This window comes from Mustela lutreola, chromosome 1 (genome assembly GCF_030435805.1).
Source record: "Mustela lutreola isolate mMusLut2 chromosome 1, mMusLut2.pri, whole genome shotgun sequence".
Lineage (NCBI taxonomy): Eukaryota > Metazoa > Chordata > Mammalia > Carnivora > Mustelidae > Mustela > Mustela lutreola.
In genome coordinates this window covers 258,517,397-258,541,365 of record NC_081290.1, presented here as the reverse complement: position 1 = coordinate 258,541,365, position 23,969 = coordinate 258,517,397, and the positions used below count along the sequence as shown (strand labels likewise).

General features: G+C 41.6%; 1 protein-coding gene across 5 annotated transcripts in view; it reads left to right on the top strand.

Moving 5' to 3' along the window:
* The first annotated feature begins 5,855 nt into the window (after positions 1 to 5,855).
* Positions 5,856 to 23,969, top strand: part of MPPED2 (metallophosphoesterase domain containing 2) — a 183,548-nt gene continuing 165,434 nt past the window's right edge. For 2 of the 5 annotated variants that reach the window (XR_009345738.1, XM_059138680.1), the window contains exons 1-2: positions 5,856 to 6,726; positions 12,219 to 12,467. Coding sequence is in view for 4 of the 5 variants with exons in the window: in XM_059138680.1 (XP_058994663.1) it covers positions 12,340 to 12,467 (128 nt within the window). In the remaining variant the exon portion in view is untranslated. Of the gene's footprint in view, positions 6,727 to 7,637; positions 7,731 to 7,989; positions 8,303 to 8,531; positions 8,617 to 12,218; positions 12,468 to 23,969 lie in introns of those variants that run through there. The other 3 variants (XM_059138707.1, XM_059138689.1, XM_059138699.1) reach the window with 3 other exon arrangements.

Here is a 23,969-nt window from a genome sequence, read left to right as displayed (position 1 = left end):
ATCACAGCTAATCTTTATTTTTTTCCTTTTGCTTGTCTGTATTTTCCAAATTTTCACAAAACAATGAATAGAAAAAGGAACAAAAACTGAAAATAAAAAAAATAATCTTTTCTAAAGTTCCTTCTGTGCTGAGCATCAGCACAGAAATAGGGATTTTGATATAGTGCTGTGTGTGTGTGTATGTGTTTTAGTACCCTCCAATCAACCTTTCTTTTATTTTAGCTTCTAGTTAAACCATGTGCTCTATATCTTGGCTATTCAACTGTTCTCATGTAGGCAGATTTTAATTTTTTAAGGGGTGGTCATTATGGGGAATCATGAGAACAGAAGAAATTGATGGAACTTCCATAATGTAGAAATGCAAGAAAGGGGTGAAATTAGAAAACATAGTTGTCATTATAGAAGTCTAAAATGTCTGTATTTGTTGCATTTCCATCGCATCTTTTCTTAGAAGTTGGAGTTGTCCAGCAGAGCCACAGCTTGTACCAGGAAGAAACCCAATGACTACATTATCTTTCTTACAATTGGTTTGGGAAGATTGATTGGGTCCACATGGAATAATCCCTTGCTGAAAGAAGAATATTCTTATTTGTAGTCAGTGTCTATGCATTTCCTCTGAAAACATATCTTTTTCTTTGAAGATCTCACTTAAAAAACAGCCACCTGTGAAGACTCCCTTAGAATATTGTTTTAAATAGAAGTGAATTAGTTCTAATGAGGACAAACATGGAAGTGATATAGCATCTAAAAATCTTTATAGGAAAATGGAAAAACCCTTACCTCCTGCACTTATGCTTCATATGAAATAACAAGTCTAGACGTGTGAGCCAGAAGTAGGTGTGGGATACTGAATGGGAGATAAAATTTTAGGATCTCTGTGGTAGTTAAAAAATATCGTTAGGTAAGTATGGCTCTCAGCCTTGTCAGAATTTCAATATTCTAGTAATCTTTGTCTTTATTATGTAAAATTTATTCAGATATCTTGAATCCATTCCTGTCTCTCTATGTGTCTTGTCTCTTCCAAACTGTCATGCTGTTGAAGGCTACCATCATCTTCAACCCAATGCCAGCAATAACCCCTAGCTGGCCTCCCAATGTTCACTCTCGCCCCCTAAAATCCATTTTCCACGGTGGGGGAAAAGCAACCTTTTCAAAACACAAATCTAATCATGTTAGCCTTTCTACTTAAGATCCTTAAACAGCTTCCGGTTGCCCTCAGGATGAAGTCGAACATCTTGAACAGAGCCTTAGCTCTGGCCTTCAAATGTTTTTAGCCTGGCCCTTTGATCCTGGCCTCTGTGTACCAATCCAGATCCAGACTCTTCTCACAGGCACCACGTGACTCCTCCCTTAGCAATGCCCACAGGGCTTCTCTTTCCTATGATGTGTTTGTATTTCTTTTCTCCATCAGGGAAATCTTTGCTCATCCTCAGAGAAGAAAAGTCTTATTTTATGTTTTGTTTTTGGTCTTAGTTTTTTTGTTAATTTTTTTTGGTTTGTTTGGGGTGTGCGTGTGTGTGTGTATGTGTTTTACACCAGGTGCCTCTTCTTTTCATTGATACAATTTGTATTTATTTGTATGATTATTTAACATCAGACCACTTGCACCCATGAGATTATGTACCTTATAATGTGAAGGAAAACTCTGCTTTTTGCACCTTTAGACAATCAGCATGATATAAATATTCTGCCTAGTAAGAAGATTAAAATACATTTGTTGAATAATCAAGCCATTATATTAATAATACAAAGAGATACGGGTTTTAGATTCTGCTTGTCTCTCAAACTCAGTTTTTAAAAAATGTATTCACGCATTTGTTTTTAAGAAGAAGGAAAATTACATTATGTATTGCTTACTCAAACTACTGATATATCTTACACTAGCTTGTCAAATTGAATTATTAGAATTGAAAAAGTTATTATGGTTTTTCCACATGCCCATCTTTCAAAAGAGAATATTTTGCCTTTCACTTCCACGAGAATGCTCTTCCACTGACAAGCCTGTCCCAAGTACCACTAAATTCTACCATTTTTCCAGAATTGAGATCATGATATGGGGAAAAACTTGGCAAGTATTAATTGATAACAGAAATCATGCAAGTCTGTTAAAATGGAAAACACACTAACACATGCTCAGTATCTTGCCAGATTTTTAAATTAATTTTTTAAATTATTATTGTATAAATAATACTTGTCTTTGTTGTTGATACATGCTAGATGTTGGCTAGTAAGTATGGTAATGGGTGAGTTTTGCAAAATTTAAACATTTCCACACCCTCCATGTTTATTATTTAAGCTGCTGGCAAAGCTTAGCCTTTCTGAGATAATGTCTTAAAAATTTATTTTATGAAGCAAAATTTCCTCAGTTCTAGAGTCTCCTGAATATTTCTCATTCATAAACATTTATATTGGTTTACCAAAAGTTAATTTTAAATACAAAGGACAAAACACATATGTTTATTTTGAGAACTTTTAAAACGATCTATCAAAAAATCAGATTAATCACAAGTTTCTTTTGAGACTATTATCTTGGTACATTATCTCTGTGAATTTAAAGATACAAATTTTACTCAGGGATATTTTTGTTTGTTTTTACATCTTACTGTATTTTTTAAAAGGCTCACGTTAAACAGGTGTGATACGTGATAATCTTCAGTTTATGAGAAAATCAATTTTTGAAACAGTCTTATGTATTATTTCATGTTTATAAAGATATTAGCAAACCCTTTAAATGTACTATTTGAACACCATAAGAAGGTCTTAGCTCTTATCCTCTGACACTGGCCTCATGACATTACTTCTGTTTCTGCATATCTGGTATGGATTTTCCTTGATTGTATAGTTATCTCCTTCACTGATGCTTTCTCTTACTCACTTTCTCATTTATTGACCCATACAGTCATTTAATAAATACTTCCAAGTTTCTAGCATGTACACAGCATATAAGAAGAAAGGACACGAAGGAATAAAGGGTATAATTTTTTTTTTTTTAAGATTTTATTTATTTGAGAGAGAGAGTGAGAGAGAGCATGAGAGGGGAGAAGGTCAGAGGGAGATGCAGACTCCCAACAGAGCTGGAGCTGGGAGCTGGATACAGGATTCGAGCCCGGGACTCCAGGATCATGAACTGAGGAGAAGGCTGTGGCTTAACCAACTGAGCCACCCAGGCAGCACTAAAGGGCATAATTCTTAAACTTGAGGAGTTTATACAAAAAAAAAACAAACCAAACCAAAACCAAAAACAAACAAATAAAAAAACAACCCCCATTTGGAACATGTCAAAAAATATGAAAACTATAGGAATTAAAAATAAAATGGGGGTGTTCACTGGCTCAGATTTTTTTGAACTGCACCATAATAGTAGTTCTGTCAGCAGGCTCTGATTTCTTATAACCTATAATCTTAAGTTTTACTGGAAAATGATAAAGATGCAGAAAATTTTAATAGAAAAAAGAAGCAAAATGGTCGCTGTTTGTTCATAGAGTTAGATTGGTGTACATAATTTCAATAAAATTATTCAGTGAAATGCAATAGTTTTGATAATTTTTTTTTCCTGAAGAAGAACCACAGGATTGAACCAAGTTTTAAGTTATACACGTGTCCCTAAAGTATTAGAAAACCTATCCTTATAGGGAGAATGAGAGCTAATGCCAAATAAAGTATTAAGCTTTCAAGGGAAGTAGCATCTACTTTCCAAGCTTCCACCTAAAGTTCTCCCACGCTCCACTCTCTCATTTTCTTCCCTAAATGCATTCTGAAAAGATATTTTAAAAGATATTGCAGGAGACTATCAGGAAGCATATTTGCCAGTTCCTTCGATGAACTCACTGGAGAAAGGGTCCAAATTTACATTCCATTAAAGGGAAAAATTTGTAATATTTGCATAAAGGCAATCATAAACTTGGCATTTTATTTTTAGCTTTCTTTTACTTTCCATTATAAACAATAAAAATTGAATTTAACAATGACAAAAAAATGAAGCTTATAGGCTCACTTATGTTTAAAAAAAAAACAAAAAACTCCCAGCCTATAGCATTTCAAATTTGCTATAATGAGGCTCGATGTTTCAAAGCTGATGTCGGGGGACAGATATGGTTCACATCCAATCATTTTAAAACAAGCTTTTAGTGTAGGTAGCTATATTGATGGAGAATATGATTTAACAAAACACAACACAACATGTTCAAATCCATGTAATGAGAATTATTTGAAAAGTGAGTCCCTTTTGTTCCTGACTATTATTTAAATTTACTGCTATTTTTCAGGTTTTCTTTATTTTGGTAACCTAATAGAAATAAAAATTCATAGCCCTAATACAACTTGGTCACTACTTCTCCCAGTCGATAACTGATCATCAGGGACACGGAAGAGGATGACTTCTTCCTATGCTACAAGTTACAATTTCAAGCAGCTTTTTTTTTGCCTCAATTTTTCCCACGCAGTACAATGATATACAAATTTTCATCAACTTTGTTGGTGAAAGGATCACTCACTTGTTTTGTATAGTGCTAAATATCGTGTAACATGTGCTACTAGGTAGAACACATTATTATTTATTATCTGTGTGCACACATATAGATTCAGGTTCATGCACGAATGTAAGTTTGGCTGTTTTGATTGACTACCAGTTATTTAAAAAAAAAAAAAAAAGGAAGAAAACCACAGAAATTATTTAACTTGTGTTTTTTTTTTAAACTGATTAAATCAGCCCAAATCAGTAAAAAAATTCAAACCATTTAGATAAGAGGAGTGCACTACTAACTCAGAGGAAGGGAAACAAAACCAAGCATTTCTTCAGCAACATGATTTTAGTCAGTATTTCCTGCTACACTGGAAAACAAAAAATTTAAAGGTGCTCCCCCCTACTCCCCATCTTTGCCATCTTTAATGTCAATGCCACTTGCTGTGATTTGTGCTGGGCAAGGAGAATCACTGTCCTCTTGATCTCAGAACATTTGACAAGTACTGACACACTGGCTTACTGTACAACAAAATAAATTTATTAGCAACACGATCTCTCCCTTCATTTCAGCTCAGGCATAAGAGATAGGTTACTTAAAATTCAAGTGCCAGGAAAGCCCATTGTAAAAGGGAAATATTTTCTAGCGAATTCCGTTTGATTTTTTTTTTATAGGGGCTCCTACCAGCCTCTTTCCCTTCCTCCCCAGACCCTGGAAACCAATTAGTCTCAGTACAGAGGCCACAGACCAGGTTGAAATGGCTCCTTTTTATTTTTAGGGGATATAATTTCAGCCAGGATGTCTAGTCAGTTGTCAAATAGTATACTTAGCACACGTCTCTCTCTCTCTCACACACATCCATTGGATTTCCCTTTGGAGAAAGCCTAGATCTCTGAGCCCCACTCCTGGAAAGGAATTAGATCTGGTTGCAGTCCAAATCCTTCAGCTCTGACAATGGCATAGCATCACAGGCCCACCTCGTCTTTTACACAGGGCCCTGCCAACCAAGTTTTCTAAAAGCCTTCTCTTCCTTGTCTTGTGTCTTCTAGCATGTCAGCAGCTTTTCCTTTCCTTAGATTGTTTGCATACAATCCTGAAAGTCTTTTTTGCCATTATCGAAAGTAGCAGAAAACGGGACCAACTTTGATTTTTAAAATGTTTTTGAAGTGCTTCTTTTTGGGGGGCCAGGGGGATATGTGCTCCCAAAACAAAAATGGGAACAATTAGAGTCTTTGGCCTTCCTCACCCCCCTCTTCTGAACCTGCTTTAATTCGTGGAGGTGAAAAAAATTATCATCTGGATTGGCCTTTTCTTTCTCAGGCACAACATTGCAGAGAGAAAGGTGTGTGTGTGCGCGTGCCTATCTGGCTAGTTGAAAGGCTTGAGGAAAGAGAGCACAGCTCTCCCCCAGGAAAGCCTAAGCTCAGCAGTTGGGAGAGGACCCAGGGTCGCCTTCCCTGGTTTGAGCCCCGTGCCCGAGCCGCTCCCCTAGCCCCCGAGGCGAGCTCGGCGCCCTGGAGCTGTGCCAGGACTCCAGACAGCGCCAGGCAGGTCGGTGGATGGGGGGGCCTGGGTGTTCTTTCTGCAGAAGACGCCCATTTGGAGGGAAAACTCCCTTTATTTTTCTGGGGCTCCGCAGCCGCCCCCCTCCCCGGTCCCCTATCATTTTTACGCTGATCACACTCCTGATGATGAACTTGCGGCTCAGCTTCCTGCTGCCTGCTTGACCCGAGAGCACCAGCAGGCTGCCGGCCTCGCCCTCAGCTCCCTCCTCCTCTTGCAACCCCGGGGCCTCGGGGCGCGGGTGGGGGTTCCAGCGGGCCCGGGCTGCAGGAGGGGCGAGCGGGGGCGCGGGGTCCCGCCGGGGAGCGCGCACGGAGCGGCGCCTCAGCCGCCCTGCTTCCTGGAGCTGTGCTCCTTTGACCCCAGTGGCAGTCCCTGTCACTGCACCGTTCGCGCTCCCTCTGGCTCGCCGCGCCCTCGCTCCCTCTCCTCGCCCCCTCACTCGCTCTCTACCCAGAACGAGGCTGCTCGGGTCCTTTCCCCCCCCCCCCCACCCCCGCCTCCCTCTCGTGCCGCGCCCCCCGGCCCCCCGCCCTAGCCCGCGGCGGGACCTCCGGGGTCGAAGGTTCTGGCCCGCCCGCGCCCCTCGCCGCCCCCGCGCGCCCCCCGCACGCCTCCCTCCGGCTCGGGCCGCTCCGCGATGGATCGTCTGCTCGTTGGGCGCTGAAGGCATCCCCGGGACCCGGAGCGCAGCCCGGGAAAGGTAATCCGCCCCGGGAAGGGAGGCGGAGGGCGGGGGAGGGGGAGGAGGCGGCCGGGCGCCCGGTGCCGCGCGCGAGAGGAAGGGAAAAAAAAATGCACACACAAAGCGGAGCCCGGGTGAGAGGTGCCTTGTCAGAGGCGCGTGCGAGGGGCTTGGAGGCTGCGGACCGCGGCTGCCCTGGTGCTCCTGACGTTCGCACGAGCGGGCGCTTCCCGGGCAATTCGGAACCCGAGGAGGGCGTATTTTCTACCCCAGAGCGAAAGCAAATTCTTTTTCAGGAGCTGTCTCCCTCCCATTCCCCATCTCGCCCCTCTGCTCATCTCCCCTCCCCCTCCCCCCAGTCTTAAGCCCCCGACCTCTCGGGGTCCCCACCTCTAGCTCCCTTCTCCGCCGGGATTTCTTAGGAAGGGTGAAGGGGGTGCCCGCGAGGGGCATCAGCGAAAGCCGGGCGGCGGGGATGGGGGTGGGGACAAGGGCTAGGCGAGCTGTTTACTAGAAAGTCCCGGGGTTATGTATTCGAACCGCCCCGGCCTAGGCCCGGGTGCATTGTGTTGGCCCGAGACCCGGGCGCCCGAGGCGGCCCGAGCGAGGTGCGGTGGCCGGGAAGGCGCCGCGCAGCTTTGTGCTTGGGCTGCGCTCCGCTGTCGCCCCCGGGGCCGCCCGCGCGCGCGCAGCTCCCGCGCGGGGCTTTTTCTCACCACCGTGTCCCCGCGCCCCAACCTCGCTGTCCCCTGCCGCCTCCGGTCTCTACGATCGCAGTCTGCGGAGCGAGCCGGCGATCCGGATAGGGCGGCGGGGGTACGAGCGGGGAGAAAAAGTAACCATTGCCTCCCGATTTCTTCTCCAGAGAAGGAGTTTCTTTGCTATTTACACGGAACAGGGTTATCTTTTTAAAGCCTTTGAATTCCGGGGTTTTGCGGCCTAGGAGCTGAAGGGTGCATTTTTCTGGAGATCGCGGAGGGAGTTAGAATCCACCAGCAAGAAATTAAGGATGCCCCGGTGGGGTAGGTTTGGAGAATATTTACTAACCCCCTCCCCCAACGTACCCCAAATTCAGTGCAAATGCGGGTCATGCAAACGGTAATTGATTTAGATGCTGCAAACGAACACAAACAGGTCAGAGTGGAAAAAAACAAACAAAACTTTAAGAGAAAGAAAAGATTTCTAAAGAGGGGGGAAATCCGTGGCCTCCACACCCCCTTCTAACGCTCCCTGGCTCCCTCCCTTCCTTTCTCCGCCGCTCCAGGAAAGCAGCCCGGCAGCTCCGGGGCACAGAGCGGGGAGGCGGCGGCGGCGGCGGCTCCGGGCTCGGGCTCCGCTCTGAGGGTTCGGGGATGCCAATGCGCCCGCGAGGCTGACGTCGGGGGCGTGGGGCTGTGATGCTCGAGCGAGGATGGCGCGGTGTCAGAGCCATTGGCCGCCGGTGGTCATCAATCAATCCGGGGCTGGGGGAGAGAGAGAGAGAGAAAGAAAGAGAGGCGCCCAGCGGAGCCCCGGGCCGCGAGCGCCAGCTCCAGCCGTGCCAGCAGCGGCGGCAGCAGCGGAGGCGACGGTGGTGGCAACGGGGACTGAGCGAGTAAGGCGAGCTGGTGCTCCAGGAAGGAAGGGGGAGCTGTAGCCCGGACGAGCCGGCCGTGAGCCGGGAGGGCAGGGCGAGAGAGAGAGAGAGAGAGAGAGTGTGTGTGTGTGTAGTTGCTGAAGGACACCCCCCCTAACTGCCCACCCTAGATTTAAAACAAACAAACCAATCCAAAGTAGAGAATTCCGCGCCCCCCGCCCCACCATATATAGGCTCTACGCGTTGCCAGAGGCGCAGGAGAAAAGTCCTGCCCTTTCTCTCCGAAAGAATGTGCCAGGCGGGTGTCCGCAGTGCTGGAGACAAGTTCAGGTGTAAGTGCGGCGGGAGGGGGGGCGCTCTGTGGACAGAGGCACGTGGAACTTTGTGCATCCCTCTCAAAACCCTGGCGGAGACGCCTCTAAGCAGGCTAGTAGGCATCGCTCCGGGATACAGGGATGAGTAACTGGAGGTGGGCATAAAAGAGTAGGGGCGTGAGCTGTGAAATCACTCGATCCGTGCGGCAGAGGGAGGAGAGAGCGAAATTTGGTGGAGTTTGGAGCAGGCGAGTTCCAAAGTCCGGCCTGGCGGTCGGGCGATCTTCTGAGGGCTGGTGAATAAAATGAGCATCCTTGTTTAAAGGAGGAAATCACGGGCTCCTTTCTCATAGGCTGTGCGGAGCTAGCTCGGGTAGGGAGGTCATCAGTTGTTGCTTTGAAACTTTTGGTAAATTGGACTTCTGATGTCTAGGAGGTGGAGACAGTTATTTAATTCCTCAGCTTTTAATCCTTTCATTGCCAGCAGACTTTTAAAAGGTTTTCCAGCCAGATTCCAGAAAAAGAACATTGCAAGTTGCACAGCTTAAGGGACGGGAGACGCGATTGCTGTCTAGGAAATGCAAAATGAGCCCACATGATTTTTTTTTTTTAAAGCGAAAATCAAACTAGCACTAGCATGAATGTTTGGCAATGTAAGTCCCTTTTAGATTTTCCTTTAGGATTCCATGCATTTAGTACCAAGTTCTTTTGTTTTGTGGAGCAAATGTGCTGAAATATAAAATGAAAATTAAAAGAAAGAATACTGGTCTCTTTAAATATTATATGTAAAAAGTGATGCAAGGGTAATGAGAATGAAATGCTCCAAAATCTGGACATTTGGAAGATTTTACTGGCTAAATATGTGAAGCAAGGCAAATCAGCTTCTGGATAGTTTTAGGATAGTGTATCACGCTGTCTTATTTAAAGCTTTTCCCAAATTTCACAGGTCAGAGGGTTGTTGTCCCCTCTCTTTGAGAGTTTGCTAGGAAAAAACAAAAAACAAAAAATGCCTTCTCCATGTGTTGATGTTTAATATCGGGGTGAACATAGTATTTTAAAAAATAAGCCTTTTCTTGACTTGCCTGTAAAGGTTCCTGTGAAAGTTTTGAAGCTCTCTGCCTCTGTCCGATAGTTTCTTCAAAGGACTCCAGATTAAAGAAGGTAGACACTGCAGGTGCACTCTTTCGATAAAACATTTGAAAGAGAACATGGTGAAGATGAATTCAAATGAGGTGCCAGCCACCCATTTAGCCCTTCAGAGTTACAGGGGTCTGTGCTTGCTGATGAAAAGATGTTCTGTTTGTCTTGCTGGGGCAAAGGTGCAAAGAGGCACAGATGTTCACTTGATAGAAAAGGCAATCTGACTTGGACTTCAGGATAGACCGGACCATTGAGGAGTGTGAATTGATCACCTTCTACGTTCTCTTTTCTGCTTCAAATGGGAGGATCTAATAAGTACTCTAAGTCACTGCATAGATATTTACATAGTAGGTGTGGAAATTTTATTTCTAGGCTCTTTCGCTTAGTTTAATTGGTGAGTTTACTCCAGAAACATTTAAACCTTTTTCTGGCGCAGAGTGCAGAGATCGTTACAGAGAGGTCACTGTAGTGTAGACATGAATTTTGTCTCCTCTGCTTCTTAATGCTGTGTATCTCACACAATAGACATTGATGGCAGGAACACAAGAATTGCCATGTAATTTACACCACTCTTTAATTTATGCAAACACTAAGTTCTTGCGGTCTGAAAATGTGTATTTTTTTTCTCTCTGTGCTTTGATGGCTAACATTCTTTTTAATGACAGCCATTTCTATAACAGGAAGATGTTTTCATTTGTATTTACTTTTCAGCGTGGCGCAATTATGCAGTTTTGCGCTTCAGTAGTGTCTCGGTACTTTGTGTCTCAAAAGAGAATTACAGTACTTAGAACAGGACTGCAATTTGAAGCAGGTGTTGTGTTTTACTGTTATGCAAAATAACAGTAAAATATAATTGTGGGGGAAATTAAGGAAACAGCTGCAAACTTGGTATGAAAACTGCTACATTATGATTTGTAAGCAGTTCTTATAGATATCTTGCATCAAAGGAGCAGGGAGAGATTTTAATTTAGTTAATCCTACTGGCCTGGTTGTCTATCAACTAGTGCTTAAAGGACTCCTACCTCCCATGAAGTCAGGAAGAAGAAAGAGAACCCAAAGTGACACTTTGTTTAAAATGCCAGAACACCAGGGATTCATCTCTTGGCAGTGGCGCTGTGCATTAGGAAGGAAGACAAGGTGGGTGTCATTTAGCTTGCTTTGCTAATAGAAAGAAGGCAATGATTTGCGTAGAACGCTGTGGAATTTCTTAGCCCAGCTAGCATATGGAGGACTACACAACCCCCCCGGGTTGTAAAATAATAAAATAAATGGCCTATGGCAGGCCATCTGCCTTTTGCCTGATATCTAAGGTGTTTCATGCCAAATCTAAAGCTAATCTTATTATTCTAAATATTTTTATTTGAGATAACAGCTAAGATTCCTGGAGCTTAATGGTGCACATGGTAAACATATTCTGATGCAGAGCACTTCAAGTAAAGAGCGTGGGTTGCCCAAGGGTTACTCCAGGAGGGTGCTACCCGTTTCGTCTCTGTTGCACCAAGGAGTTCCAACAGCTCTCAGTGCAGGGATTTGCTCTCTTTGCATACCTACCATAAAAATAAACATCCTCATTTCTCAACCCAGTACAGCAAATAATATATTGACATTTATCAGAATAATCAAAACTAACGGAAATTTTGAAAGAATGAAACCAGCTACTGAGAATTATACAGCACCAAGCAAGAATGAGGTGGTCGACATAATGGCCGCCACCTTTCGGGGCTCTCTTTGGGCTCTAAGCGAGGCGTAATGAATGCATCCAAGTAGTGGTCCAAGCCTGGATGTGTTTGACTTTCTTCTGCGTGACTGGAGTGTTTGAAGAAATCATAATTACATTAAGCAAGAAGGATTTGCCTTACCATAAGATTCTTGGCTAGAGTGGCATACATATGTAGACCAGGCGCTGAGTACCTATGTATTTGGGGAACTGCTTGTGAAAGAAAAAATTGTGTGTAACATGTGCATATATTACGTATGTGTTATAGTTATACACAGGTATCTGTTGTAAGTGTAGCATTTTAAACTTTAATTTGTCATCGTGTTCTATGGCTGTGTTAAGCATTGAGATTCCACGTTATTCTAGGACATCAACTTTGTACAGACCAAACATTCCAATTAGCAGGGCAAGTTTGGAAGATTCTCCACTTCAAGCACAAACCATTTATAGTTAGACACCATGGCAACTGTGGATATGCCCCTTCCGTAATTCATGTTAAGTGCCGTAATTATAATTAAAGAGGAAATCTTAGTTGGAATGCCATGGAAGTGATTTGCTAGCAGCCAGCAATGTGTTATGGAGTGCAGGGTCCGTTCCACGGTGCATGCAGGGTAGAGTGTTGCGAAAGGTTGTGTTCATGAGGCAACGACACGTGTTAAGATTTTTCCTGCGCCCATTTCATGTCTAGGTGTTGTATTTGACATTTTTTAGAGCACCTTCTTTTTCTTTGTTCTCATTTTGTAATTTTTTTTTTTTTTTCCAGAAACTCACAGTGGTATTGATGAGTAGATCCTTGGGTTCAGAGGTTGGCTGAAACACACCATGCCTGCTTCCATCCTTTGCTCCGGAAAGTTGTGAATTGCTCATGCCTATAGGGAGGAAGGATGGCTCATGGGATTCCTTCTCAAGGCAAAGTTACCATAACGGTGGATGAGTACAGCTCAAACCCCACCCAGGCTTTCACGCACTACAACATCAACCAGAGCAGATTCCAGCCGCCACATGTACATATGTAAGTATCACTCATGAACTTAAAAGAAATTAGCCGTCAAGAAAATAGAAGTAAAATAAGAAAGTCTCTAATGACTTCCGCCAGGGGAGAATAAAAAGGTATATGATTGGTAAAACAGATGGGTATCTGTGCTTCCAAATACAGCTCAGAGGAATACCCTACATCTGTGTAACTTTTTCAGATTTTTCAGCGTATTTTCAACCACAGTTTGACATTAGATCACCAGATCTAGGGAGTGGTGGTCTGTTGCCCGCACTTTGTGGATAACAACAGAGAGGTTAAGGTATTTGCCCGGTGTCACACAGTGACTTTGGCAGAGTCTCCTGACCCCTGGTTCAGTTTGCTTTACCTGTATTGTTTGCCTCCCTGAGGAAATATTTCTTTAAAATTTCTGCAGTTTCCCCCCCCACACACACACACCTCACCCCACTACCCCTTTACATTCAGCTGGGAAATAGGCCTAATTGGGACGAATTGTCCAGCCACTGCTAAAATCCATTGTCTTGCCTGTTGCTCGTGGAACGTGTGCTGCATGCTACAGGACTCAAACAATATGGGGAACAAAGGATTAAGGGACAGTGGAACAGTTGGTTCCAGGAATTGTACTTTTCTCTCACTCCCTAATACTATTGAAGTCATGTTTCAGTTTTAAACTGTTTAAGGAACAGAGTGTGGGAGAAATCCAGAGGCCAGGATTTTGCAGCACCTGCCTGCACACCAGCGTCTTTCTGTTCCTCTGCTACAGGATGTGCTGGGCTTTCAGCAGAAGGGGCAAAAGGTCACCATCTCCCTAGTTGATTCAATGCCTGGTGCTCATTCTCTATTAGACCCTTCCAATGTCTAACATGAGTCTTTCATAGTAGGACTAAACCTCTTTGAACACCATTGTATAGTCAAGAGAGAAAGGAGGTTAGGGCTCTGTTGACTGTTTTTTCCATTTTCCTGGCAAAACTGAACTCAGGGGATGTCTAAGTCACAAGTTCTTTTCTGGTATTTGTTTTATTTGAGCATTTAAAAAATAGTAGGACCCCTCTCCCCCATACACATACAAACCCCCCAACCCCACCCCACCCAAATTTGGAAACACTAATGAAACAAAAAGATCTCTCTTGACTGCCTAGGTATTAGTTTGCAAGTATATTCTATAGTCACTGAATTACCAATGATGGGATTTCTGGGAAAAAAAGAGAAGAAAATGGGAAAGAAATCTTTGTGAATGGTTAGTGCTAAACTATTTTGAACAATTTTATACTTTCCTTAAATCAGTTTATTCATGATTATGGAGGATTGTTTACATGATTTTAAGGGAAAGTTTTTAAGGTGAATACGATTTTCCTTTGTTAAAATGGCTTTTCTGAACAATAAGTCTGTGTTCATTTCAAATTTTCCTTTTATTCTTCTGCCTGTAATGATCTCTTTTCCTTCAAATACGTTATAGAATTTGTGTAAGCTGTACTTGGGATACCTTTAGCTCTGTTCTGCCTGTGTGACGTTTTGTATTAAGGAATCACAAAGAACTTTGTGAATTCTGTTTTCCTTTCTGGCAAAAAAAGAGTATGTTTTGCCTCAGATTCCTGAGATGAATGGAGGATGACTGATAGGGAATATCCCCTTAAGTCTTCACTTGTTCATGGCCCTAGGATTCTGTTGGTGAACTGGGAACAAACAGATATTTAAAAAATCATGCAACCTTAGAACTAATCTGCTTACATCTAGCCATGAAAAAAATCTAAGGATCAAATTACATACCCTTTTGGAGGGAAAAAAAAAAAAGTCTTGCAAAATGAGGTTTGCATTGGTAGCTTGGACAGTACTATAGCCTCTCACTAGACTTCCCAGGTTGGAGTCAGCACTCTCTCCGCTTCTGGGTGCAGCTGGCCCTTTCACCTTCATCACCTAAGGAGGGCTTGTTCTCGAACCCTTTGCTCCGGCTGCTTGCAGGTTGGCTCACTATCTCCTGAGCACACCTTGGCCATCTCTGTCCCTGTGCCATTGCTTTTAGTGCTGAGGTGTGAGAAGCACACTTATGCTCTGCTCATTGAATGCTCACCACATGCCTCAAGTCAGTTCAGGCCTCTTTCCACCCCATAAAACTTCTCTCTCTCCCTGTCCAAACTGGCTGTGCCCCACTCCCCAGCACAACACCCCTAGTCCTTACTTCAGCCCCTACCACTTGGATGTATTATCTCTCTGTCCTTCATGTCTTTAAAGCAGTGATTGAGCAGGTAAAAGGTGTTCAGAAATACTGATCGATGGACTGTTGGATTCATCCAATGATTTGACTGTGCACTGAGATAAGATATTGTGATTGAGATTTGGAGAATTTCAATGGAATTTTTCTGTTCTATCTCAACATTCTGAGTGTTTGTATGAAGATGTGTGTGTCTTGTTGAACAGTTGGCTCACCTTTCCTTGGTTCCACTTTTCCTTGCCGCCCTAGCACAGTGACTGACCCATACTAGGCATTCAGGTATCTTGGTTAAATGTGATCATGTTATGTTTCTTTTATAGTTAAAAAAAAAAATGCGCCTAGTCTAAACAGAAACTTAAATTGACTGGAAAATACCCATAAAATATTTAGTCTAAAATTTCTCTGTCATTCTGAAATTCTTGTGTCATGCCAGAGATTTGTTCCTCTCCCTAAAAATACTTTGTCTTTTTTCATTGAATAGTTGCTCATTATTTTACATGGGATCCTGACTATGTTTCCTTTCCTTTTTCACTTACAACTGAGGTCTGTGAAGACCCATTATGGATCACCTGAATTGAAATTAAAATCCTGGTGCCTTAAGTGATCCATTGTTTTCTTTCACACACCTAGTATACGGTTTTCTTGCCTTAATTAAGGAATAGCTCCTTTGCCATTTAATTCAGTTAGTCTCATGTCAATTTTGTGACCCACCTTGGGCAATTTACTTGTCTTCTCCATTCCTTAGTTTACTCATTTGTATACATTTGCACCAAATGACAGTTATGGATCTTTTTAGCTCTGACATACTGGATTAAGATTGCAATTAAGACAACAGTTATTTGCAAGGGGTTGCTATAGGGGGAATACAGATACATAAAACTTGGCCCGCATCTTCATCCAGTTCAGAACTCTTGTTTCAAGTGACTTTAGGAGATTTACTGCTTGATGTTGGTTTGGTGTCTCCCATGAGTTCTGACAAGGCTGCCACCAAGCTTTCTAAGAACCTGCATCTGGCCTGCATCTCTGCCTGTGACATAGGGAAGATTTTTTTCTTTAATTGAAGTATAGTTGACACACAATGTTACTTTAGTTTCAGGTGTACAACCTAGTGATTGGACAAGTCTATACCTTATGTTGTGTATTTGTGGGTCTGTTTCTGCTTTTCTTGTCTGTTTATCCATTTGTTTTGTTTGTTTTGTTTTTTAGATTCCATGTATATATAAAGAAGTGAAATTGTATGGTATTTGTCTTTTTCTGTCTAATTTATTGCACTTAGCATAATACCCTCTAGGTTCATCCATATTGTCACAAATGGCAAGGTCTAAAGGAAGATTTTTTTTTTTTTTTTTTTTTTTTAAAGAAAGCAACTTTAAATGACCTTGGGAAAGAAAAGGAAAGCACAGCTGGAGTTCATAGGGCAGAATTTAGCCGAGAATTTGTGTGTTCCTCTTACCCAGACTCTTGAACATAGTGAGAGATGTGATGATTGAAAACCAACAATTAACGGTGTTTCATTTTAATACAATCCCTTCTTTTTTCCCAAGGAGAGTGTTGAGAAAATTGTTTTTTTTTTTATTTTTTATTTTTTATTTTATTTTTTTTTTTTAAAGCTTTTTTTTTTTTTATTTTTTTTTTTATTTTTTTTTAAAGATTTTTATTTATTTATTTGACAGAGAGATTACAAGTAGGCAGAGAGGCAGGCAGAGAGAGAGAGGAGGAAGCAGGCTCCCTGCTGAGCAGAGAGCCCGATGCGGGACTCGATCCCAGGACCCTGAGATCATGACCTGAGCCGAAGGCAGCGGCTTAACCCACTGAGCCACCCAGGCGCCCCGAGAAAATTGTTTATTATTTTTAATGTTGGTGGGAGGAGTTGCTGAAGGAGCCAATGTGGATTTGAAAGCACCGTAAAGATTTTGTGTATTTTTAATTATGTGAGGCCTAATAAAATATTATAAAACCCTTTTTAGCAGGACATCCAAGCCATCTTGGCTTTTGCCCTGAAAGTCCTGTGTTCTGGGAGTCCCATAGTCCTCTGCTAACCAGGATGGTTGATCGCCCTACTGAGGTGAATTTCTCACCTTCTTCTTTAAGAATTGGTTGCTGGGAAGCGCATATCAAATTTTATTTTCGGTTTTAGTGCCTTTCTTTGTCTTTGTCTTCAGTTGTCAACACTTGTGGAATATTACTGTGCTGTTGCTCTTTTAGACTTGTTTTAGGAGGAAGCATAGTGGTTGACCTCTCCAGTGGAAAAGATTGTTAGATTTAAAGCCTGGTTTGCACCACTTACTAGCTGTGTAACCAACCGTGAAGAAATGTATTAAGTTCTCTGTTTTCTTTTTCCATTTGTAAAATGTGGGCGATAAAAGTAGGGCCTATCTCAAAAGGTTGCTGTGAAGGTTAAAACAGTATTACTTGTAAAATTCTTAGAGGAGTTCTCAGTACATAGCTTATACTCAATACATGTTAGCTGTTATTAATGATTGCTTTATTGATTCTGCATTTTTTTATTCTAAGCTGTCTCAATTTACTTTGAAAATCAGGGCAGTAAAAATGAATGAATGAGAAAATCACTGATAAGTTTTGTCCTGTCTTCTTCAAGGAACCATTCCCAGCAAACTCTTCTGGGTGGGATATTTGACCATCAGTGTTGGCAGATGTATTGACTTCTTGGTGCCTGTCAAGGTCATAAACAGCCTGGGATTATCTCACTTAGCTCAGTTACTCCTTGGGAGTAACAGTCCCTTGGGGAGAAGGAATGCAGTGAACTGAGTGTCGCCTGGTTATTCCTTGTGGGCTATTCTCAGGGTCTTAGACCCTCATCAGTGTCTTGGGCTCTCCTCCTATGGTAGTGGTTAAAACAGAAGCATCAAGAATTAACTATAATTAACCAGAATTGAGTGCAAAGGGCCACAGCTTTGGCTAGGGAATGAGGACAATATTCATATGATAGCTGAGCATGTGGTCTAGAATCAGAGATCTCTATACAAGTGTTGATCCTGCCAGTTACTAGCTTGGCTGAGCAATGATGGACAACTTATTGAGTCTTCTCATCTGTAGAATGGGTTGAATGATCCTTTAAGATAGTTGTGAGTATTAAGTGAGATAAAGCATATGACATAGAGTGTCTGAAAGATACAGCACTTGATAAATAAATGCTGTGATAATATTTTTGATCTTTTCCACATGGTCTTGTGTCCAGCTGGTAACATCAGTGTTAACATCTTCCTTTCGGAATTTCTTATTGTGTGAGATCTGACAAGTCCCAGCTTGTGTTCTCCTTACTCCTTATTGCATTATAAAGTATCTGGTCAGTATTTGCTTGGATGTTCTGAATCAAAAATGATCTGAAGCTTTTAGGGTAGCTTGTGATCATTCCATGTCACATTCTTATAGGACTTCATTTGTGTGTGTGATCTGAATTTTCATTTCTCGTGCTGGGAAGTAAATGTTTATATCAGGTCTGTATCCTTAGGTACAAGGATGGAGTTACAAGAGAGTTATCGGATGGTGCCTTTGGTTAAAAAAATATAAAAGTGTGTAGAAAAATAAATAACCAACATTACTGGTGATTATTTTGGGAATGAATTTGGGGGAGGGAGTTGGGGTGGATAGACACCTTTCACTTTTTGTTTTATATACCTTTTTACATAATTTGAATTCTTACTATAACAGCTATGTAATACTTTTATGACAAAAACCTTTTTTTTCAAGAATGATAATAATGTAATTTGTCTGTAAGTGTCTTGCTGCCTTGTCTGCAAGACTTGCACTGAAGGCTCCCACAAATGCAAATCTTCTTTCTTTGGGCCTGCCTACTTTGGGGGGCACTTCCTTCTTTTTTACATTATAACCAAGGAATAGACCAAAGGCTGTTTTTTGGTTCAGTATAGTTCCACTTGCTCACATATGGGAAGGTGGGAGCATGCCATAGAGGCACGTTGTCTCCTTTCTAGTCCTATACCTGAAAGGAAATTAGTTAAGAAGTCTTTTTAGATGCATTTTTGGAAGCCATGAGAATAAACAGTATCAGGAAATAAGTAGGTTGCTGTGGACTACTTGATAGTATTTCAGAGAATCTGGATTCTAGTGCTGTCCTGGTCACTAAGTAGGTCTATGGTCATTAGTACATTGGGCTTCTCTGAATTTCATGTTCCTCACCAAGAACCTAGTGCCCTTTTAACATCATTGCCTCCCACTCCAGCAGTTTCAGATTTCTCCTACTGCTTATCTTATCTTCAGGTCTGTTTGAAATTAAGAATATAAATCCCTCATCATTAGTGGTATTCTGTAGGAAGAGGGTATAATGGTGAGGCGTCATGGGGATGTGGTGGAGGGGGAGAAGAGAAATGAACCCCTAACTCTCACCCAGAAGAAGACTGATATCAACGAGTGAGGGAATGTTTGGGGCTCTGTCAAGTTGCACTTTACTGACAAGGTAGAAATTCATCCTTTGCTCTGGATCCAAGGCTGCATTAGCTGTTTGAAAAAACATTCTAAACATTTTTTCTCTCTTGGTAAGCCATTCATTCTCATTACAAATTTATCACTGGCCTGCACATTAGCATGGACATAATTTTTGTTAATGTTTTCAATCTGAAATTCATGGTGGAGATGCTGAATGGCTCTTTTCGTTTGCACTCATATGTAAACAGAGTATTTTTCTTTTCCTCTCTCATTTCTTTTTTTAAGTTCTTTTTCCTATACACTCCCTGGGGGTACTGGTCTTGTGGTCCGTGACAGTTTGACTTCATTTTAGAGCTGACTTTTTTCTTATTCTGTAGATTCCTTTGTTTGCATTCGAGCATTAAAAAGGCAACCTAAAATTAGAATTTTTTGGTTCATATGGGGGTTTGTTCTTAGAACCCTGGCTGTATGTTGCATAACTGTGTAGTAATCTTTTGTTTGTTTGTTTTTTGGTTATTTGACTTTCAGGGAGGGTAAAGAATTTTGACAAAGTAAGTCAATCTACTATGGTATGCCTGGATTTTAAATTCTGAAATACTTCCCTACATTTATAGAGATAAAGATTCATAGAGAAAGTGTGGCCATAGTCAATGGATAGACACATCCTGAAACTGGGAACCCGTCAAAGCACTTCTTATGGACTGAATCTATCGCCTGCTCTCGGTACAGTTTTTGTTATTATTATTTTTTTTAAACTTCCTTCATGGAGATGTTTTGAAGAAAACACACAAAATGGCTCACTAGGAAGTAATGCAGTTGGGAGTCTGTATTTGAGACATTTTAAATTTTAATTCTGAGACTTTAGAGCTTGTGAAGGTGTAGATTTTAAGATATCAAAACAAAGCACAAATCACTGAATCTACCACGTGTTGTACAGCAAACTGTTGGTAGTTCTGAATTATTTCCAGAAAGGAAAAGAAGTTCGCTGAGTCTCAGAAGATCTGTCCATCAGCTTGTTTTTCTTCCTTTTCAGGTTTTTCCTCAGCTCTGTCGTTCCCTGTTTTTTCCCCCCTTTTAGATTTCTACAGGATGCTGGAAACTAAACGTTGCAGCAGCCATTCTGGCATGATTTAACTATTACTTCAGTATCAGTAGGAACAAAATTTCCCCCCTTTTGCAGACCACCATGTTAGTCTGGCCCTTTTTTTTTTTTTTTTTTAAATGGAAGTACACTTGGAGGCTTTGTCTGTGTAGAAACATGAACTCTGCAAAGAGGAAACTCTGTTGGATTTATTGGCCCTTGCAGTATTTGGGCCTGCATATTTTTATTCTGTTTTGTTTTGGAGATTTTTTTTTCTTCAGTTTCTGTCCCTGTAGAAGGGCAAAATGTATGTAAGAAAATACATTTTTGTAAGCTTTCCATATTTTCCTTTTTACCACAAATCAAGACTGTAGCCCCTCTAGTGGGTTTAATTTTTTGCACAGTTTTATATTAAATAGTAAAGCTCTTGATACCAGTTGAAAAAAAAGGAGAGACAAAGAAAAACTAGTACCATTAATAAAGCAAGTAGGTAAATGTTCAGCACTTGATATTACTGAGCTTTAAAATGCCAAGTGAGAATTAAACCATTCTTAGCCCCTCTGTTGGTAAGTGGCTTCCTTGGAAGATTGCCGTAACACAGACTCTACTCAAGCCCATTTATTTCTTTGTGCAGAAAGCTTCTGAAACCTTCCAGCTCAAAGATTTGATAATTCTTGGATTGGAAAAATATCTGTTCACGTCTTGTGGTGGGCTATTTTGGCATTTATACTGATTGGCTAAGAAAAGTGGCTTACTTGTGGTATTTGGTTTTAGGTATTTGGGCCACAGACCAAGTTTCAAACTGTTTACATATTGCACACTTAGTTTAAAATGTGTTTTGCACAAGGACTTAAAACCGAAATCAAGAAAAAAATTAAGTCTTCCACCAGCTAAGCGACTTAAATATGTTTCCCTAATTTTCTGATTTAGCCTTTTGCTATGACGTAGACAGCATACTAGCTCTTAGACCTGAGTTTTGGAAAATAGTTCTCTTTTTGTTTTATTTTGCTTTGCCTTAAGACTTCAAAGATAATTACAGAAGCCTATCTGACTGCACTAGATACTTTTTATTTAAAATTTTTAAAATCACAAATACCCTACCCATCGCTCTTGGTTTTACCTTTTGTTTAACATATTCCATTTTTTAAAAAATATTTTATTTATTTATTTGACAGACAGAGATCACAAGTAGGCAGAGAGGCAGACAGAGAGAGGGAGAGAGAAGAGGAGGAAGCAGGCTCCCCGCTGAGCAGAGAGCTCGATGTGAGGCTTGATCCCAGGACCCTGGGATCACGACCTGAGCCGAAGGCAGAGGCTTTAACCCACTGAGCCACCCAGGTGCCCTTAACATATTCCACTTTAAAAAATATTACCAACTTTTGCATACTGGTCTTGTCTCGGTGGGCAAGGAATATAATGAGGAGATGTGTGGTTTATGAAGAGGAGAAATGGGAATATGTATGAAGGAGAAAGAGAGAGGGAGGGAGGAAAGAAGAGAGACAGAGACAGACAGACTAGGAGGTAAATACATTAGCTTATAACACTTTCTTGCAATTATGATGTTCCTGGCCTTGGGCTTGACTGTAATACCAGGAGAGTGTCAGCATCCTTAAACATCAGTCAAGATGAACTTTACAAGGAGATAAGACAAATGATACCTTAACTTTTTGGGTTTACACATACCACCCACACAGACCAATGAATCTAGCCCTTGAAAGGATCAGAATAGCAATTTTTGATACATTGACCTATTTTGGTCTCTGAGAAGGACACTTTGTTAGGCCCTTTTTGGTAACTTAAACTTTAGGTTTGTATTTCAATATTAAAATAAAAAAATCCGTTTGACAAATAACAAACGGTGAACTGGCTTTTGAGAAATGTAAGAATATCTGAATTGCGATTTCCCAAGGTTGGCCATCTGGTAGTATCTGGGAGACTTACCATATGTTGTGCTCAAATTCCAACTTTTACAGGTTAACTTGTTTTCACTTTGTTCTTAACCCTCACAGTCTGGGCACAACTGGTAGCACTGAAATCTATTTTGACTCCACAAACTCAGAGAAAAGAAGATGGGGAGTCCAAATCTTTGGGAAGAACAAAACCAGGAAGGAGGTGTTAACTCCTGAAGGATATCAATTCCTCATTCTTCCATAATGCAGTTCAAAGGAGATTAATGTTTTCCCTATGTGGGGTATAAAGGCTTGGGTGTCTGTTTAGTACTGTGGAGTGAGCCCTGTCCCACCCCCACCCCCACTGACACTCTTGAGGACTCAGAAGGGAAATAATAACCCTGTGAGGGGTGGTTTGCTCCATGTTGTGCCCCTCCATGGCAGATGCCTGGTCTGTTTTGCATCTCTCCATCTCAACCCCTGGACGTTAATGGCAGTCGGCACGCTTCAGTGTTTATCTTGGAATTTGATACCATCATCTTGGCAACCAAACTGGGACCTTTACTGCTCAGATTGTTTGTCATTTGTTGTTAATTATCTGTTACCATAAATTCTGCACTTTGAGGAAAAAAGGAATGTTTTGAGATATTTCCTCCAACATGTAAGTGGAGCTTCATTTTCTGTGGACAAAAGGGGGGAAAAATCAGCCCTTTTGGGAATTGGTTTCAGGGAAATCAAATGCCCTGGTTTTTCAGACAGACTTGTAGATCCCACTAATGCAGCCAGAATTTGCAGTGAAAGAACCGTTGCAATTTAGCAATGGTTTGTATTTGGGAGAGGTACTCCTCCCCCCTTCCTTTCAAGGAAAAAGATAATTTAACTTTGCATAAGGGGTTTTGCTTTTATCATGCTCTCTTTGTGCCATAATTGTGTTCTGCATGTGTGAGAGCCTGTTCCCTGCAGTCCGTTCCTTCCTTTCAAAGGTTATTAAGACAAAGCAGTCCAGGGTGAAAAGTAGCTTCTGCTTACCTGCCTTTATGAGGTGTTTATTTTGTTAAGTGTAGAATTAAAATGAGCTTTCTGGCCATTAGTGGATTTTAGTCATGCCCCCACACTCTGCGGGGAAGGTTGTGTCACCTTATAAACAAACAGTGCTGTTTTGCGAGGTGCTGTGCCACGGGCTGCAGGAGCCACGGCTGGACTTAATATCTTAATAAATATCTTAATAAAGCCGTAAACAGAAGAACGTGAGGGACAGGAAGAATGAATGCATATATTTTGGAGGGGAGAACTCGGGAGGAGAGTGGTTGTTGCCTGCAGAAATCTAGGCATATATAAATATGCCTAGATATATATATATATGCCTAGATATATAGGCATGCCTAGATGCCTATATATATATACACACACACACATGCGTGCATGCACACACATGTACATACATACACACATATACATGCATACATATATTTATATATATATATATTTATATTTATATATGGCACTTGAAAATCTCTCCACCCCTCCCCCAAATAGTATATCCATATGCTTTTCTGTCACTACACCCATGCCTCTTGCATGTGTTCCGGTATATTCTCTATTACTGATGCCTTAGCTTTACTGTAGGGACCATCATAATACATGCTTCACTAGGTTACAGGGAAGTTTCTATTAGAGGATGCTTGGTGCTTAGTAAAGCACTTGGCACAGCTTCTCAAAGCTCAATGTGTGGTAGCTATTATTGTCAATAATGTTGTTCATTGCGACCTCAGCCCCAACATTAACCCTTGAGTTGCTGCAGAGTCTTCACGGTTGCACGTGGCCCATCATTGCCATAACTTTTTGCTGATGCCCTTAAATGCGGTGTGTCTGTTTTACTCTTGTTGAGAAGTTTTTGTTTTTGTTTCCTCCTGCTTTTAAAGTTTCTAAGACTGGGC